General features: G+C 44.5%; 1 protein-coding gene across 6 annotated transcripts in view; it reads left to right on the top strand.

Moving 5' to 3' along the window:
* Nucleotides 1-18064, top strand: part of LOC121001875 — a 378122-nt gene that overhangs the window by 20710 nt on the left and 339348 nt on the right. For all 6 annotated transcript variants that reach the window (XM_040433099.1, XM_040433098.1, XM_040433102.1 and 3 more), the window contains exon 3: nucleotides 7593-7661. In XM_040433099.1, the coding sequence (XP_040289033.1) occupies nucleotides 7593-7661 (69 nt within the window). The remainder of the gene's footprint in view (nucleotides 1-7592; nucleotides 7662-18064) is intronic.

Below are 18064 nucleotides of genomic sequence, written 5' to 3'. Positions count from 1 at the left end.
TTTTCCCTTATAACCATGTTATAAGGGAAAATAATAATGATCGGGTCTCCATCCCGATCGTCTCCTAGCAACCGTGCATGAAAATCGCACCGCACTTGCTTGCGGATGCTTGCGATTTTCACGCAACCCCATTCACTTCTATGGGGCCTGCGTTGCGTGAAAAACGCAGAATATAGAGCAAGTGATGCGTGAAAATCACCGCTCATGTGAACAGCCCCATAGAAATGAATGGGTCGGTATTCAGTGCGGGTGCAATGCGTTCAACTCGAGCATCGCATCCACGCGGAATACTTGCCCGTGTGAAAGGGGCCTTAGACTGCAGGACAGAACATGTTCCTGTACAGTCGTGGCCAAAAGTTTTGAGAATTACATAAATATTGGAAAAGTTGCTGCTTAAGTTTTTATAATAGCAATTTGCATATACTCCAGGATGTTATGAAGAGTGATCAGATGAATTGCATAGTCCTTCTTTGCCATGAAAATTAACTTAATCCCAAAAAAAACTTTCCACTGCATTTCATTGCTGTCGTTAAAGGACCTGCTGAGATCATTTCAGTAATCGTCTTGTTAACTCAGGTGAGAATGTTGACGAGCACAAGGCTGGAGATCATTATGTCAGGCTGATTGGGTTAAAATGGCAGACTTGACATGTTAAAAGGAGGGTGATGTTTGAAAAAATTGTTCTTCGATTGTTAACCATGGTGACCTGCAAAGAAACGCGTGCAGCCATCATTGCGTTGCATAAAAATGGCTTCACAGGCAAGGATATTGTGGCTACTAAGATTGCACCTCAATCAACAATTTATAGGATCATCAAGAACTTCAAGGAAAGAGGTTCAATTCTTGTTAAGAAGGCTTCAGGGCGTCCAAGAAAGTCCAGCAAGCGCCAGGATCGTCTCCTAAAGTGGATTCAGCTGCGGGATCGGAGTGCCACCAGTGCAGAGCTTGCTCAGGAATGGCAGCAGGCAGGTGTGAGCGCATCTGCACGCACAGTGAGGCGAAGACTTTTAGAAGATGGCCTGGTGTCAAGAAGGGCAGCAAAGAAGCCACTTCTCTCCAAAAAAAACATCAGGGACAGATTGATCTTCTGCAGAAAGTATGGTGAATGGACTGCTGAGGACTGGGGCAAAGTCATATTCTCCGATGAAGCCTCTTTCCGATTGTTTGGGGCATCTGGAAAAAGGCTTGTCCGGAGAAGAAAAGGTGAGCGCTACCATCAGTCCTGTGTCATGCCAACAGTAAAGCATCCTGAAACCATTCATGTGTGGGGTTGCTTCTCATCCAAGGGAGTGGGCTCACTCACAATTTTGCCCAAAAACACAGCCATGAATAAAGATTGGTACCAAAACACCCTCCAACAGCAACTTCTTCCAACAACAGTTTGGTGAAGAACAATGCATTTTCCAGCACGATGGAGCACCATGCCATAAGGCAAAAGTGATAACTAAGTGGCTCGGGGACCAAAACGTTGATATTTTGGGTCCATGGCCTGGAAACTGCCCAGATCTTAATCCTATTGAGAACTTGTGGTCAATCCTCAAGAGGCGGGTGGACAAACAAAAACCCACTAATTCTGACAAACTCCAAGAAGTGATTATGAAAGAATGGGTTGCTATCAGTCAGGAATTGGCCCAGAAGTTGATTGAGAGCATGCCCAGTCGAATTGCAAAGGTCCTGAAAAAGAAGGGCCAACACTGCAAATACTGACACTTTGCATAAATGTCATGTAATTGGCGATAAAAGCCTTTGAAACGTATGAAGTGTGTGTAATTATATTTCACTACATCACAGAAACAACTGAAACAAAGATCTAAAAGCAGTTTAGCAGCAATCTTTTGGCCACGACGGTACACTGAGCTCACTTCACATGGCTCTCTGATTCCCAAGCAAGGGGGAGGGGCCTCAGACACTGCAGGCTGCCAGACTGATGAGTCATACTTTTCACATGAACTAGCACGCAGGACTCTGCTCTCAGTGTGATGTCATAAGGAGGCATGGCCGGCCTTCACTCTAGCTGCCTAAGCCCGCCCAGCCTTAGCTGCAGAAAACCAGGAAGTGAACAGCTAGCTGGCAGCAATTGAGAATGAAGTAGCAAGATGAGAATACCCCTTTAAGTTTCCCTGTGCAGCGGTAGAATGGTGCACAGTTCCATAGAGTGCTTTCTACTACTGTTCTAATAGAGATTATGGCAAGAACCACTCAACTAAGTAAAAATAATAGTTTTATAATTACTGTAAAGTGGCTCTGTCACCAGGATCAACCCTATTAACCCCTTCCCGCATAATCGATTACATGTACGTGAGGGAATGCAGTCTTTTGCCGCATCCTTATGTGCATGTACGTGATGTGATCGGGCGGGTGCAGGAGCTGCACCTGCCCGATCAGCAGCACTGGCTTGGCTGTTACTGATAAGTAACAGCCGGGCCCCTGCTGCATTCGCCATCCCTGCTGTATGTGGCGATGCCAGCGGATTAACCATTTCACATACCGTGCTGATCGCGGAACGTGCAGAGTTTACAGGGGGAGGGGACTCCTTTGACTCTTTCCCCAACTGTCAGCGTCTTAGGCTACTTTCACACTAGCGTTTTTGCGGATCCGTCATGGTTCTGCAAAAACAGTTCCGTTAAAATAATGCAACCGCATGCATCCATCATGAACGGATCCGGTTGTATTATGTCTTCTATAACATCATTGAAAGTCAATTTTCTATTGTGCCAGATTGTGTCACAGAAAACGGATTCGTCCCCATTGACTTACATTGAGTGCCAGGACGAATGGGCTCCTCTTCGTCAGGCGGACAGCAAAATGATGCAGGCAGCGTTTTGGTGTCCGCCTCCAAAGCGGAACGGTGACTGAACGGAGGCAAACTGATGCATTCTGAGCAGATCCTTTTCCATTCGGAATGCATTAGGGCAAAACTGATCCGTTTTGGACCGCTTGTGAGAGCCCTGAACAGATCTCGCAACCGGAAAGCCAAAACACTAGTGTGAAAGTAGGCTTAGGCCTCATGCACACAACCGTTCTGTGTTTTGCGGTCCGCGTGCATTCTGCAATTTGCGGAATGGCACGGACAGCCATTGATATAACTGCCTATTGTCCGCAAAACGGACAAGAATAGGACAGGTTATATTTTTGCGGCGGACCACGGAACGGAGCAACGGATGCTGACAGCACAAAGAGTGCTGTCTGCATCTTTTGCGGCCCCATTGAAGTGAATGGGTCCGCATCCAAGCCGCAAAAAATGCGGCTCGGATGCGGACTAAAACAACGGTCGTGTGCATGAGGCCTTACTGTGTAAGATAGTGACAGTTTAATTCCGTACAATACAGAATATATTATACTCAATAGTGATCAAACCCTGGAAAGTTGAAGTCCCACAGTGGGACAAATATTAAAAGTTAAAAAAAATAAAAATAAAATTAAAGATATATTTTTTTATAATAAAAAAAATAAAGTTTCAGGTAAAGAAAAAAAAAAAGACCCCTCACCACAAAATTGTGTTAAAAATAAATTAATAAATAACAGACCTATTGGGTATCGTCACGTCCTTTACGACCTACTCTATAAAAATATAACATGATGTAAAAAGTGTAAAACTGAAGAAAATAAAAATATATATATATACATACTAGGTATTTCCACGTCCTTAATGACCTGCTCTATACAAATATCACATGATCTACCCCCTCAGGTGTACCCCATAAAAAAAACTGTTCCAAAAATGCAATTTTTTTTTTTGTCACCTTGATCACAAAAAGTGTAATTCCAAGTGATCAAAAGGACGTATGCACCCCAAAATAGTACAAATCAAAGCGTCATCTCTTCCTGCAAAAAATGAGCCCTTACATAAGACAATCGCCCAAAAAAAAAAAAAATATGGCTTTCATAAAATGGAGATCCTAAAACTTTTTTTATATATATTTTTTCAAAAGTGCTTTTATTGTGTAAAACTTAAATAAATAAATAAAAAAGAACTATTAGGTATTGCTGCGTCTGTAACAACCTACTCTATCAAAATATCACCTGATCTAACCCCTAAGGTGCCGAGAGGCGGCCGGACAAAAACTGCAGCATGCCCTTATATAAAGTTTTTTTTTCCCCTCTTTTGTTTAACCCTTAGGATACTGGAGGTTTTTTTTTTTCGTTTTAGCATGCTGCAGTTTTTGTCCGGCTGCCTCTAAGCATGTTTGCCGTGCTGTGGCCGAACCTCTGGCCCGTCCCCATTATAGTGAATGGGGCCAGAGCGGACTTATGGCTGCTCACATTGGCTAGTGTTAGTACGAACAAACAGCCTGCTGGAACCTGCTAATGTGAAAGTAGCCTTTTTTTTAGTTAGCGATATATCTACTGAGCCGTGTTTGGACAGCAATGAAAAAATGAAAAATTGGCGATTTTGACCCTTTTTTCCGTTACGCTATTCACTGTATTGTATGTTTTAGTACGGGCGTTTTCAGTGGCGGTGATACTTTTTATTATACAGAAAGGGAGCAGATAAAAAAAAAAAAAAAAAGCTGATCTCAACCACTTCAGCGAGGCTGAGTCCACTCAAATCAAATACCGCCGTCCCCATTGGCCGCAGGGGACGCCAGCAACTTTCCCGCGAGCTTCCAGTTTTTGCGCATTTAGATGCTGTGATCTCACTTGATCACTGCATCTTATGCCTTTAATTACCGCAGTCATGTGAGCAGGCACCATGTTTTCCTATCGCTCCAGTGCCGTACATGTTTGAGGTTTGGGTTGCATTTTGTAGTGAGAGATTCTCTTTAAGGCTGCCATTTCTGAAGCCAGACTTAAAGGGGTTATCCTATGACTAATGTAAAAAATGAAAATGAGCTATCATATAGTACATGACACTCTCTCTTTCTAACAAAGCTAGAACGAGCCCTGTACCTCACATGGGTCCAGAGATCACCCCATTCATTGCTCTGCTAGATGTATATCAAGCTGGCAGCTCTAGGCGAGTGTCTGTTCTGCTTCAGCTCAGGGGGCGTGTCTCAGCTCTCCCTATCACAGCTCAGGAGGCAGTTGCAGGATGAAACTGAGCATGTGCGGCCATCTCAGTGAGCCGGAGAAGGAAATAAAAAAGAGAACAAAGAGCAGGTGGCGCTATACAGATACATTTTATTGAATAACTCAGAGGATATGCAACATTTTTAATTACATGCAATTACAAAAGTATTCAGATCCAGGTGCTGGTTTGAAAACTTGAGAACATTTTTCGTGGGACAACCCCTTTTAAAGTCAGTGAGCCTTCCCTCTGCACTCCCGGCGTGCTGACTAATGAACCAGCCGCCGGGAGCGATGCCTGTGTAAGTGGTAGGCTCTCATTACAGGCAGTGCAAGGAGGGGGGGAAGCTGCTATACAGTTTATAAGTACATAACTGTCCCTATATATTCCACTTCGTGAAAACTCAGATCCGACAGTATATTCTAACACAGAGGCGTTCCCATGGTGATGGGGACGCTTCAAGTTAGAATATACTAAAAGAACTGTACATGACTGCTGCCTGGCAGCACCCGATCTCTTACAGGGGGCTGTGATCCGCACAATTATTGTGTGAATCATAGCCCCCTGTAAGAGATCAGGTGCTGCCAGGCAGGAGGGGGCAGACCCCCTCCCTCCCCTGTATTAAATGTGACCAGTGCGGCCCCCCGATCCTATGGTATATTAATAGGGGACTTCTGACTTTACATTGAAAGTCAATGGGGGACGGATCCGTTTGAAATTGCACCATACTGTGTCAACGTCAAACGGATCCGTCCCCATTGACTTGCATTGTAAGTCTGAACGGATCCGTTTGGCTCTGCAAGGCCAGGCGGACACAAAAACCCTGCAAGCTGCGTTCAGGTGTCCGCCTGCTGAGGCCAAACGGTGCCAAATTGATGCATTCTGAGCGGATCCGCATCCACTCATAATGCATTGGGGCTGTACGGATCCGTTCGGGGACGCTTGAGAGCCTTCAAACGGAGCTCACAAGCGGAACCCCGAACCCAAGTGTGAAAGTAGCCTAAAACAAACACACAAATAAAATGGCAGTTACTCTTTAATAGTCATTAAAAGCCAATAATTCTGCCGCATTGTCCAGTTCCTTGTGCCAGAAAAGGAAATCTATGCCAGCTAGGGATTTGGTGTAAGTTTCTGGTGCACATGTTAACCCCTTCCCAGTCAACACTGTATATGTACGGCACTAGTTGTGTCTTCTTAAGCTCCAATAGCTGCCGGGCTTCTGGTGTTTCACCCAGCAGAGACCTGGGGCTAATGTCTGTGATAAAAGTTGGAATATTTGCACTTAGCCTGTTACTAAGTAATGAACGTTTGATGGGAGTGTCCCCTTAAATAAAAAAGACTAGGTACAGAATAGCACAACTTGTTCAGCAAAGGTTTGAGGACAGTTTAAGTTGTTGACTTAGTTTCCTGATACTCCAGATCTTAATAATTTTGATTAGACCGGAGGAGGTTGTTCAAGCTATAAAAAAAAAAAAAAATTCTAAATACTCTGATCTTTCGCTATGGTGTAGTTGTGACAGCATCTTCTTGGCTGCAGCGATGACCTGTAACCGTTTGGCTGCAGTGGTGTCCAAGGTAATCACTGGTCTTAGCAGTACACGGCACATGACCACTAATGCCCATGGTTGGCTGAAGTGGCTTCTTGGAATATATGGACTTGTAAAAGCTGTAGCCATAGTCTGGCAGGGAAGATTGGAAAGTAGGTGCTGTCTTTTGAGGGATGAAAGATGTAAGTACAGTATTTTTCGCCCTATAAGATGCGCCTAAGTTTTAGAGGAGGACAATAAGAAAAAAAATATTTTTCATTAGACCTCAGGTCATACCACCAGTCAGATCCCCAATGTTAATCAGATGACAGCGCCAATCAGACCCCCAATGTTAATAAGACCTCAGATTAGACTCCCAATCAGACCTTAGCTCAGACCCCAATGTGAATGACCCCTGGCCATATTTCAGCCCTCATTATCAGGCCCTATTGCCATATTTCAGCCCTCATTACCACCACTTTTGGGTGGGGGGGGGTGTCTTAAGGGGCGAAAAATACGGTATATGTGGACTTCTTGTAGACTATAAACATTTGGCGCTCACTTCCTGAACCTCCTTGCTGATTTGACAACTACATGGAGATCGTGCAGTTGTGGGGATATGCTGTTAGTGATAAAGAAGGGAGAGACTTTTTTTTTTTTTTAACGTACCTGCCTTCTCCATCACAGTCTATACAACGCTGTGTTGTATATACAGTTAAGGAAGTGGTGGTGCCACTTCCTGTTCCAGTACTAGCAATCATGTGATCACTGCAGACCAGGTATTGCACAAGCTGCTGGGTCTTAGCTCTGCAGCAAAGCTGAATAGTCTTGCTAAAAGGTCTAGGTGCTGTATTCCTTCTGTAATGGGGGCTAATATGTTAAGTCAGAAATTTAAGAAAAAATAAGTAATTTTTTTTCCTGCCAAAACAAAAAAATACTAAAAAAATAACCTAAAAATTATATCCCATGTATCGCTGAAAAAGCACAAATTATTTAAATACTGTATTGATGAATATACTTTAAATATAACTAATTTTTCTTTTTTTTTTCTTTTATAGTTGTGCAGTGTTTCTTGTGCTTCAGCTCTCAATCTTCAGAGTCACTTTTTGGGCATCAAGCACAGGAGGGTGAGAACCTTTTTGTTAACAAGTTAATTGGTTGTTATTCCCTTTTTTTTTTTTTTTTTTTTTTTTTTTTTTTTTTTTCAGTGTCATACGCATTAAGGCCCCTATTCACATTAGTGTATTGTCAGCCCACTCCTCTTGTTCTCCTGGGAAATAATAAGCCACTGCCAGAAGTTTCTAGCAGCAACTTTCTCTCCTCTACCCATCGAATATACAGTTGTGTTCCAAATTATTCAACCCCCAATGCTGTAAAGGGTTTTAGGGAATTTAGTGTACATTTGTAATTGTGTTTGGAATGAAATCTTACAAGGACTTTTTAAAGAACTAAATGCAACTAAAATGACATCAATTGTTTTTGTAATACAGTATTAAATGTTTTTTTGTGATTTCTTCATTGACACAATTATTCAACCCCTTAAAGACTACCACTCTTAAGAACAGAGGTTCATTCAAGTGTTTTCGATCAGGTATTGAAAATACCTGTGGATGTCAAGGAGCAGCAATCAAGCATAATAAGTACCAATTAGGCAGATTTAAAAGGACTGTGATACTCAGCTCCTTCTAAACATTTACTGGTGTGTTTATAAACATGGTGAAGTCAAGTTTTGGGATAGTGTTCCGTGGACTGATGAAACAAAATTAGAACTGTTTGGGCCCATGGATCAACGCTATGTTTGGAGGAGGAAGATCAAGGCCTATGAAGAAAAGAACACCTTGCCTACTGTGAAGCATGGCGGGGGGTCAATCATGCTTTGGGGCTGTTTTGCTTCTACAGGTACAGGGAAGCTTCAGCGTGTGCAAGGTACCATGAATTCTCTTCAGTACCAGGAGACATTGGATGAAAATGTGATGCAGTCCGTCACAAACCTGACGCTTGGGAGACGTTGGACCTTTCAACAGGACAATGATCCCAAGCATACCTCCAAGTCCACTAGAGCATGGTTGCAGATTAAAGGCTGGAACATTTTGAAGTGTCCATCGCAGTCACCAGACTTAAATCCGATTGAGAACCTCTGGTGGGACTTAAAGAAAGCAGTTGCAGAGCGCAAGCTTAAGAATGTGACTGAACTGGAGGCTTTTGCCCATGAAGAATGGGCGAAGATACCCGTAGATCACTGCAAGACACTTGTGTCAAGCTATGCTTCACGTTTAAAAGCTGTTATAACTGGAAAAGGATGTTGTACTAAGTACTAAGATTGAATGTCACTTGGGGGTTGAATAAAACTGATAATGATGTGAGCACAGAAAAGACATTTGTGGTTATTTCATTATAAATGTTATGTTATATTTGTCTGACTTACAAGTGCCTCTTTGATTTAAAGCGAACCTTTCACCTCATTTTCACTTTATAAACTAGCAACAGTACCTTATAGATTATCTTGAGTGTGTTGTTATCCATGTTAGTGCCGCTTTCCTGGGCTCTTTATACTTCAAAAAATCGTCTTATAAACTTCACATAAGACGAGGGAGAGCAGACAGGCCGGCATCGCGTAAGGCGCATGCGCGATTCTCTTACATGATCGCGCTTTTGTCAGCAAGAAAGACGGGATCGCGCGGCAAATCAGGAGGACGGCGCATGCGCAGGTTTCGGAAGCGCCGTCCCGGCGACTGAGCCGGCTGTCAGTTAAGGAGCATAGAGGAGGGGTTAGGGCAGGGGCGGTACGGCCAGAGGAGATGGAAGGGCTACCCCCTTGACTGGTTGCATGACTGTTGGAGCACCGAATGTGAAGTTTATAAGACGATTTTTTGAAGTATAAAGAGCCCAGGAAAGCGGCACTAACATGGATAACAACACACTCAAGATAATCTATAAGGTACTGTTGCTAGTTTATAAAGTGAAAATGAGGTGAAAGGTTCGCTTTAATTGTAAACAAGATGACTGAAATGATCAAAATCAATGTCAAACTGGCCAAAACACTCCAATTTCAGTGGGGGTTGAATAATTTTGAACACAACTGTACATATGCATTAGTTAAGCTTGGTTTCTTAACCGCCTAACGCAGGATTGCGTTCCAGGGGCGGTCCATTTATTCCTCCTTGACGCGCCGGAGCATCATCTCACGAGATTACGCGCACAGCCGGCCCGTGCATGCGCATTGCGGGCCGGCAAAAGTTAAAGGAGGAGTTCGTCACCAGCCTGCCAGCCAATGATCATCGCTGGCAGGCTGGTGTTTTTCAAAAAATTGAATCACAAGCCAGTTAACACATTATATTTATAAATATAATGTGTTAAATGGCTTCTGTGCTCCTCTGTTGGTCCTTTTCGTCGGTTGGTCCCAGCAGAGGAGCACACATCACTGTGAGTACACCAAACACTACACTTAGCCCCAGATGACCCCCTATCACCCCAATTACCCCCTTTGATCACCCCTGTCAATCACTAGTGAAAGGGAAAAAAGTGATCAGTGTAAACTGTCACTTTTTTTTATCACTAGTATTGACGGTTAGGTTTTAGGTTAGTTTAGGCCCTTTTGTTAGGTAGTTAGCGTCGGTTAGCGCCCAGCCCACCGCAGTCACTGATTTGCTGATTAGCGTATCGCTAATCAGCATTGGTACTTTTATAGTATCTGTAAGTGATCAGAACTGATCAGTCAGATCTATAATAGTATTAGTGTCACCTTAGTTCGCCCTCCACCCAAAACGCAGTGTTTGCCCGATCAGGCCTGATCGGTCGCCCACACGTGCGTTCACCCATGCCCGCCCCGCCGCAGTGACAACATTTTTTATTTTTTTTTGATCACTGCACAATCACTTTACAAGCGCTTTGGCGATAAAAAAATCAGTTTTGATATTTTTTATCAATCGCAGCGGCTTCCGGTACTTCGCTAGCCTCCCATTTGTAAGACAGGCTTGCTTTTTTTCTTGGGTAGTCTCAGGGAATACCCCCTAAATTTAGTTGACCAAATGGCAAGTAAGGGGTTTTCTTCTGGAGAGGCCTACAGGTTCTGACCCAGTCGGATGAGGAATGGGAACCCTCATCTGACGAATCCAGCGGGTCAGAATACGAACCTGTAGAAAGCAGTAGCAGTCTGAACCAAAGTTCGGACAATGAGGTTGAGGTCCCTGATACCACCAGGCGTACCCGGCCCCGTGTTGCTAGACCACAGGTTGCGCAGGATCCGCTTCAAGGGCAGCAGAGTGGGGCTGGCGCTGTCGGATTACGTGGTGAGGTATACACCAGCAGCGCAGCCCATCCTGGACCTAGTACCAGTACTGCTGTACAACATGGTGAAGTGGCGAGCACCAAAAGGGCAGTTGAAGCTGGTATGGTGGCACGTGCATTAGTTTCCCCGTCGCAGCCACCGTTCAAACAGGCCCGTAGAGTCCCTGAGGTGCTGGCAAACCCTGATTGGCAGCCCCCAACTTCAGCCGCACCAGTAGTTCCCCCTTTCACCGCCCAGTCTGGAGTTCGGGTTGAGACAGCTCAGATCGGATCAGCACTGTTTTTTTTTTTTTTTGTTTGTTTTTTTTTTGTTTTTTTTAGCTGTTTTTGACTGCGGAGCTCTTGGACTTAGTCGTGGCAGAAACAAATCGGTATGCCACTCTATTTATAGCCGCCAACCCGGGAAGCTTTTATGCCCAGTCTTTCCGGTGGAAACCCGTCTAAGTTTCCGAATTTAAAACTTTTCTGGGCCTTCTCCTCAACATGGGCCTGACAAAAAAGCATGAATTGCGGTCATATTGGTCCACGAACCCAATTCATCACATGCCCATGTTCTCTGCTGCCATGTCCAGGACACGATTTGAGGCCATCCTGCGTTTCCTGCACTTTAGTGACAACAGCACCTCTCGTCCCAGAGGCCACCCAGCTTTTGACCGGCTCCACAAAATTCGGCCACTCATAGACCACCTTAACTCCAAATTTGCAGATTTGTATACCCCTGAGCAAAACATTTGCATAGACGAGTCCCTTATACATTTTACCGGGCGCCTTGGCTTCAAACAATACATCCCAAGCAAGCGCGCCCGGTATGGGGTCAAATTATATAAGTTCTGTGAAAGGGCCACAGGCTATACGCACAAATTTCGCATCTATGAGGGTAAAGATCAGACCCTGGAGCCGGTCGGTTGCCCTGACTACCTGGGGAGCAGTGGGAAGACAGTCTAGGACTTGGTGTCACCCTTATTTGGCAAGGGGTACCATCTTTATGTGGACAATTTCTACACAAGTGTGCCCCTCTTCAGGCATTTGCTTCTAGAACAGATTGGCTGCTGTGGCACCGCGTGACCTAGTCGCCGGGGCTTCCCCCAACGGCTCGTTACCACCCGTCTTGCAAGGGGGGGGGGGGGGGGGCTGCCTTGTGTAATGAAGAACTGCTCGCGGTGAAATGGAGAGACAAGCGTTACGTTTACATGCTCTCCTCCATTCACGCAGACACGACAATCCAAATAGAACGAGCAACTAGTGTCATTGAAAAGCCCCTCTCGGTCCACGACTATAATTTGCTCATGGGAGTGGTGGACTTCAATGACCAGATGTTGGCTCCTTATTTAGTGTCCCGCCGCACCAGACGCTGGTATAAGAAGGTGTCTGTATATTTGATTCAATTGGCGATGTACAATAGTTTTGTTCTCTACAGTAAGGCTGGGAGAACAGGATCCTTCCTCAAATTTCAGGAAGAGATCATCAAGAACCTCCTGTATCCAGGAGGTTCCGTGGCCCCATCCACCAGTGTAGTGAGCCGTCTACACGAGCAACATTTTCCCAATGTCGTTGCTGGTACCTCAACTCAAGCGCCACCCCGAAAAAGATGTTGTGTCTGTAGCAGGAGTGGAATAAGGCGTGACACCCGCTATTTCTGTCCTGACTGCCCTGACCACCCTGCCCTATGCTTAGGGGAGTGTTTCCGGAAGTACCACACTTAGGTACACAATCAGCATAGGGATTGCGTTACACAGGACAGGCACACAGGGCTGTTAGGGCCCTTTCACTCACAGCTGCTGCAAACCTCTCCTTTCACCTGGGACAAAGTGCATAATGTACTTCGCCACATCTCTGGGCAATTTGCACATTGTGCCATGGGGAAGGAGAGGAAGGAGAGGTTTGTCCTATAAAGGTAAAAAAAAAAAAAAAAAAAAAAAATCACCGGTAAGCAGAAAAGTTAATGTTCTGTTCAAATGTTATATAAAGTTAATGTTAATAAATTAATTGCGTTGCGACACTTTGTATATAAAAATAAAATAAAAATCCCGGCAATGATTTTTTCATCCACATTGATCGATGCGAATGAAGAAATCTTTGCCGTTCATTTTTTCTTTCAGCCCAGAGGCTGAACGAAAAAAAAAATCTCATTACCCGTATGCTCAATATAAGGAGAATAGCAGAAACTCCTAATGCTGGCCATACAAGTAATGATTGCAGAGACCCTCAAATGCCAGGGCAGTGCAAACACCCCACAAATGACCCCGTTTTGGAAAGAAGACACCCCAAGGTATTCGCTGAGGGGCATATTGAGTCCATGAAAGATTGAACTTTTTGTCCCAAGTTAGCGGAAAGGGATACTTTGTAGGAAAAAAAATCAATTTCCGCTAACTTGTGCCAAAAAAAAAATTCTATGAACTCGCCATGCCCCTCATGGAATACCTTGGGGTGTCTTCTTTCCAAAATGGCGTCACATGTGGGGTATTTATACTGCCCTGGCATTTTAGGGGCCCTAAAGCGTGAGAAGAAGTCTGGAATCCAAATGTCTAAAAATGCCCTCCTAAAAGGAATTTGGGCCCCTTTGCGCACCTAGGCTGCAAAAAAGTGTCACACATGTGGTATCGCCATACTCAGGAGAAGTTGGGCAATGTGTTTTGGGGTGTCTTTTTACATATACCCATGCTGGGTGAGAGAATTATCTCTCTAAAATGACAACTTTGTATAAAGAAAATGGGAAAAGTTAACTTTTAGAGAGATTTTTCTCACCCAGCATGGGTATATGTAAAAATACACCCCAAAACACATTGCCCTACTTCTTCTGAGTACGGCAATACCACATGTGTGACACTTTGCCTAGGTGGGTAAAGGGGCCCAAATTCTAAAGAGCACCTTTAGGATTTCACAGGGCATTTTTTACACATTTGGATTTCAAACTACTTCTCACGCATTAGGGCCCCTAAAATGGCCAGGGCAGTATAAATACCCCACAAGTGATTCCAATTTGGAAAGAAGACACCCCAAGGTATTTCGTGATGGGCATAGTGAGTTCATGTAAGTTTTTTTTTTTTTTTTTTTTTTTTTTTTTTTTTCACAAGTTAGTGGAATATGAGACTTTGTAAGAAAAAAAAAAAATCATCATTTTCCCTTAACTTGTTACAAAAAATAAAAAGTTCCATGAACTCGCTATGCCCATCAGCGAATACCTTAGGGTGTCTACTTTCCGAAATGGAGTCATTTGTGGGGTGTTTCTACTGTCTGGACATTGTAGAACCTCAGGAAACATGACAGGTGCTTCAAAATGCGGAAATTCACATTTTTGTACCATAGTTTGTAAACGCTATAACTTGCGCAAACCAATAAATATACACTTATTGCATTTTTTTTCATCAAAGCCATGTAGAACAATAAATTTAGAGAAAAATGTATATAGAAATGTAGTTTTATTTGAAAAATATTACAACTGAAAGTGAAAAATGTCTTTTTTGCAAAAACAATCGGTAAATTTCGATTAATAACAAAAAAGTAAAAATGTCAGCAGCAATGAAATGCCACCAAATGAAAGCTCTATTAGTGAGAAGAAAAGGAGGTAAAATTCAATTGGGTGGTAAGTTGTATGACCAAGCAATAAACCGTGCAAGTAGTGTAGTGCAGAATTGTAAAAAGTGGTTTGGTCATTAAGGGGGTTTAAGCTAGGGGAGCTGAGGTGGTTAAGAAAGAAGCCCCATACTTACACCTTTTCATGGTTCTGTTATTGCTGTGTTTACATGCTGAGGGGGCGTATAAAAACAATGCCTGACCTCTGCCTCATGAATATTTGTGGGCGTGAACAATCTGACCTTCCCCTCACCCTGCTCTGCACATCCTAACTTTGCATAAACCAGTCACATGATCATCTCCTAGCAGATAGATCATCCTGTCACATTGAAGAAACACAGGCTCTGTGTATCTAAGCTCTATGGCAGCTCTGTGCATCTAAGCTCTATGGCAGCTCTGTGTATCTAAGCTGTGTATGTAAGCCCTGTGGCAGCGCTGTGTATGTAAGCCCTGTGGATCTAATATAGCTTAGATACATAAAGGTGTCATATGACACATATCTATCTAAGCTATATTACAGCCTTATCTATGTTGACTAGACACTATGTAGTCACAGTCCCCCCTCCCCCCCATACACACAATGCAGTCTCCCCCACCCCCACCCCATACACACAATGCAGTCTCCCCCACCCCATACACACAATGCAGTCTCCCCCACCCCATACACACAATGCAGTCTTCCCCACCCCCACCCCATACACACAATGCAGTCTCCCCCTCCCCCACCCCATACACACAATGCAGTCTCCCCCACCCCATACACACAATGCAGTCTCCCCCACCCCCACCCCATACACACAATGCAGTCTCCCCCACCCCATACACACAATGCAGTCTCCCCCCCCCCCACCCCATACACACAATGCAGTCTCCCCTCCCCCCCCCACCCCATACACACAATGCAGTCTCCCCTCCCCCCCCACCCCATACACACAATGCAGTCTCCCCTCCCCCCCCCACCCCATACACACAATGCAGTCTCCCCTCCCCCCCCCCACCCCATACACACAATGCAGTCTCCCCTCCCCCCCCCCCACCCCATACACACAATGCAGTCTCCCCTCCCCCCCACCCCATACACACAATGCAGTCTCCCCTCCCCCCCCCCACCCCATACACACAATGCAGTCTCCCCCCCCCCCACCCACCCCATACACACAATGCAGTCTCCCCTCCCCCCCCCCCCCACCCCATACACACAATGCAGTCTCCCCTCCCCCCCCCACCCCCATACACTGACGTCAGGAGAGATGTATCTCAGTTGGCAATAATAGACACACACATCACTGAGAAACACTCTCATTTTATTATCCTATTGCTTGGCCTCATATAAGCAGCAGAAAAGTTTGCACAACAACAGTGTTAAACCGATCATAAAATGATAAACATTGACGCCCATACAGATATTACCGGAACATCCTTTTTATGGGTATGTAATACGTCACATATAAGAATGCACGCAGTTGTGCCGAATGACCCTGAGTGAATTAGAACATTTGTTCTAATTCTGGGAGATTCCTAGAATCTGTCCTGAGACAGATAAGTGAACCTAACTCACAGCGGGGAGGGAAGTGAAGTGCGTAGGTGAGATAATATAACAATTCTGTACATCATAGAGAAGACAAGATGGAGTCACATTTGCCTTCAATCCCCTCTTAGAACCAAATTTCTTAGATAATATGGTTCTTACCATTGCCCTTTTCCCTGTATACCGCCAGATATTTTCTATATCCTTCATGTGAGTTGTCTTCAGGATTAGGCAGCAGAGTCTCATAAAATGACATATTTGATACTCCTTTTATTATCAGTTTCCGTACACATGGTATGATACATGTTGCAACTAATGCTATTACTATAATGATTATCAGGATAATGATTCCCAACTGTACAAGTGCCTGTTTCCAGGTAGTGAACCAGCCAAAATACTGATCCCAAGGGTTATCGATACCTGAGTTTCTTTTGAGCTCGATTGATCGATTTGAGCTCGATTGAGTTTCTTTATTTACAGTGTGACCTTACCATTAGGGCCGGTGTTGTTGGGTATGAACGTGCAGCAGGATGAGGGGTCCGTGTCACGGAACCATGAACCAGACGTACAACAAGAGATAAGTGAAAATAAGAAGGCTTTATTGAAAATAAAGCTGTAAAGCAAAAGTCCAAACGGATGGTGAAACCGAAGCAGAGTCTTTGAGAGGCCAGGGGTCAGGAACCAGAAGGGTAGTCAGACGAAGCCAGGATCAGGAACCAGCAGGGTAGTCAGACGAAGCCAGGATCAGGAACCAGAAGCAGCAGCAGTCTTAGAAGCATGTGAACACAGGAGGACCAAGCAAGGAACTGAAGCCACAGACCTCCTATATATATGAGCTAGGCATCCAGCTCCTCCCAGTGGGAAGGAGGAGCCGCAGGGTGGAAGGCTACAAGAAACCCAGAAACCAAGATGGCCGCCAGCACATGTCAAACGAAGGAGAACAGCAAGAAGGTAAGACCATGACAGTCCGTCAACACCTTACAGACACCACCTCTTTCTGCAAGTATCATATTGAGTACCATGCGGTTTTGAAATGTCCTAATGGAATCTGCCTGTAACTGTTCTGCTACACCCTGTAACGCATCCCTGGTGTAGTTTACAAACCTTTGTTGATTATAGTAAATATAGTTGATCCAGTCTACATTTTTGTTGATTATGTGGGGAAGTTGGTTCCTGTGGAAGACAAGGAGACTTACAAGCAACTTTTTTCCTCAATTTCACTTAGGGTTTTAATCAATCTGGTTACATTGGTGCTTGGGTTGTTCCTCAAACATGTGATACACCTTCCCACATAATATGACACTAACTGTTTAATGCCTGTAATATAGAAATTCTGTGCTAGCAGCACGTGTGTTGTTTGAATGGTGTTGTGTCCTACTCCATGAAAATGTGCAATGAACAGAGGGAAGCTGTGCTGTGGTATGCATGTTTCCCCCTCTTTGTAGAATAATCCTGTCCTAGGATTCTTCTGCAAGATTGGATAACACCAATTGGCCATTTCATCGTCAGTAGCTGAGGACAGGAGATCCACAAGAATCTAATTGAAGGAGGTACTAATTTCACCATTTGCAATGTGGCCGGGGCCATCAGTGCAGCCTTTTTGGCCTCCGCGTCTGCCAGGGCTTTGCCTTGGGACACATGATCTTTACCACCAGTATGCGCCCTGCAGTGGACAATTGCAATCTGTGGGGGAAATCTTATGGCTTCTAAAAGTTGTATGACAAGTTGTGAATGTGAGATGTGCTTACCATCAGCTGCAATGAATCGTCTCCTTTGCCAAATGACCCCGTGGTCCCAGACCACTTCATGTGCGTACCTGCTGTCAGTGTAAATGGTGACTGGCTTGCCTTCATGTAGTATGCATGCTCTTGTGAGTGCAATTAATTCTGCTGCTTGTGCAGATTGGTATGTGATGGGTCTGGCTTCCAGGACGATATCGGGTGTCATGTTGTATGGCGTGTATACAATCATGTGCCTCTGTCAAGTGATCCTCAGGTCCTTTAAGTCCTAATAGGGCATTCAAGATGGGTGCTGGACCTGAGGTTTGTGTTGCATATGTGATTTGAAGGGAGGGATTGCTGAGGAGTAGAATCTCACATCCAGATAGTCTTTGTCCAGACATGTGCTGTGTGTGCATGCCTT

The sequence above is a fragment of the Bufo bufo genome, chromosome 5 (assembly GCF_905171765.1).
Source record: "Bufo bufo chromosome 5, aBufBuf1.1, whole genome shotgun sequence".
Taxonomy (NCBI): Eukaryota; Metazoa; Chordata; class Amphibia; order Anura; family Bufonidae; genus Bufo; species Bufo bufo.
Note: the sequence above shows the minus strand (reverse complement) of the source record. Positions and strands in the feature narration are given on the sequence as shown.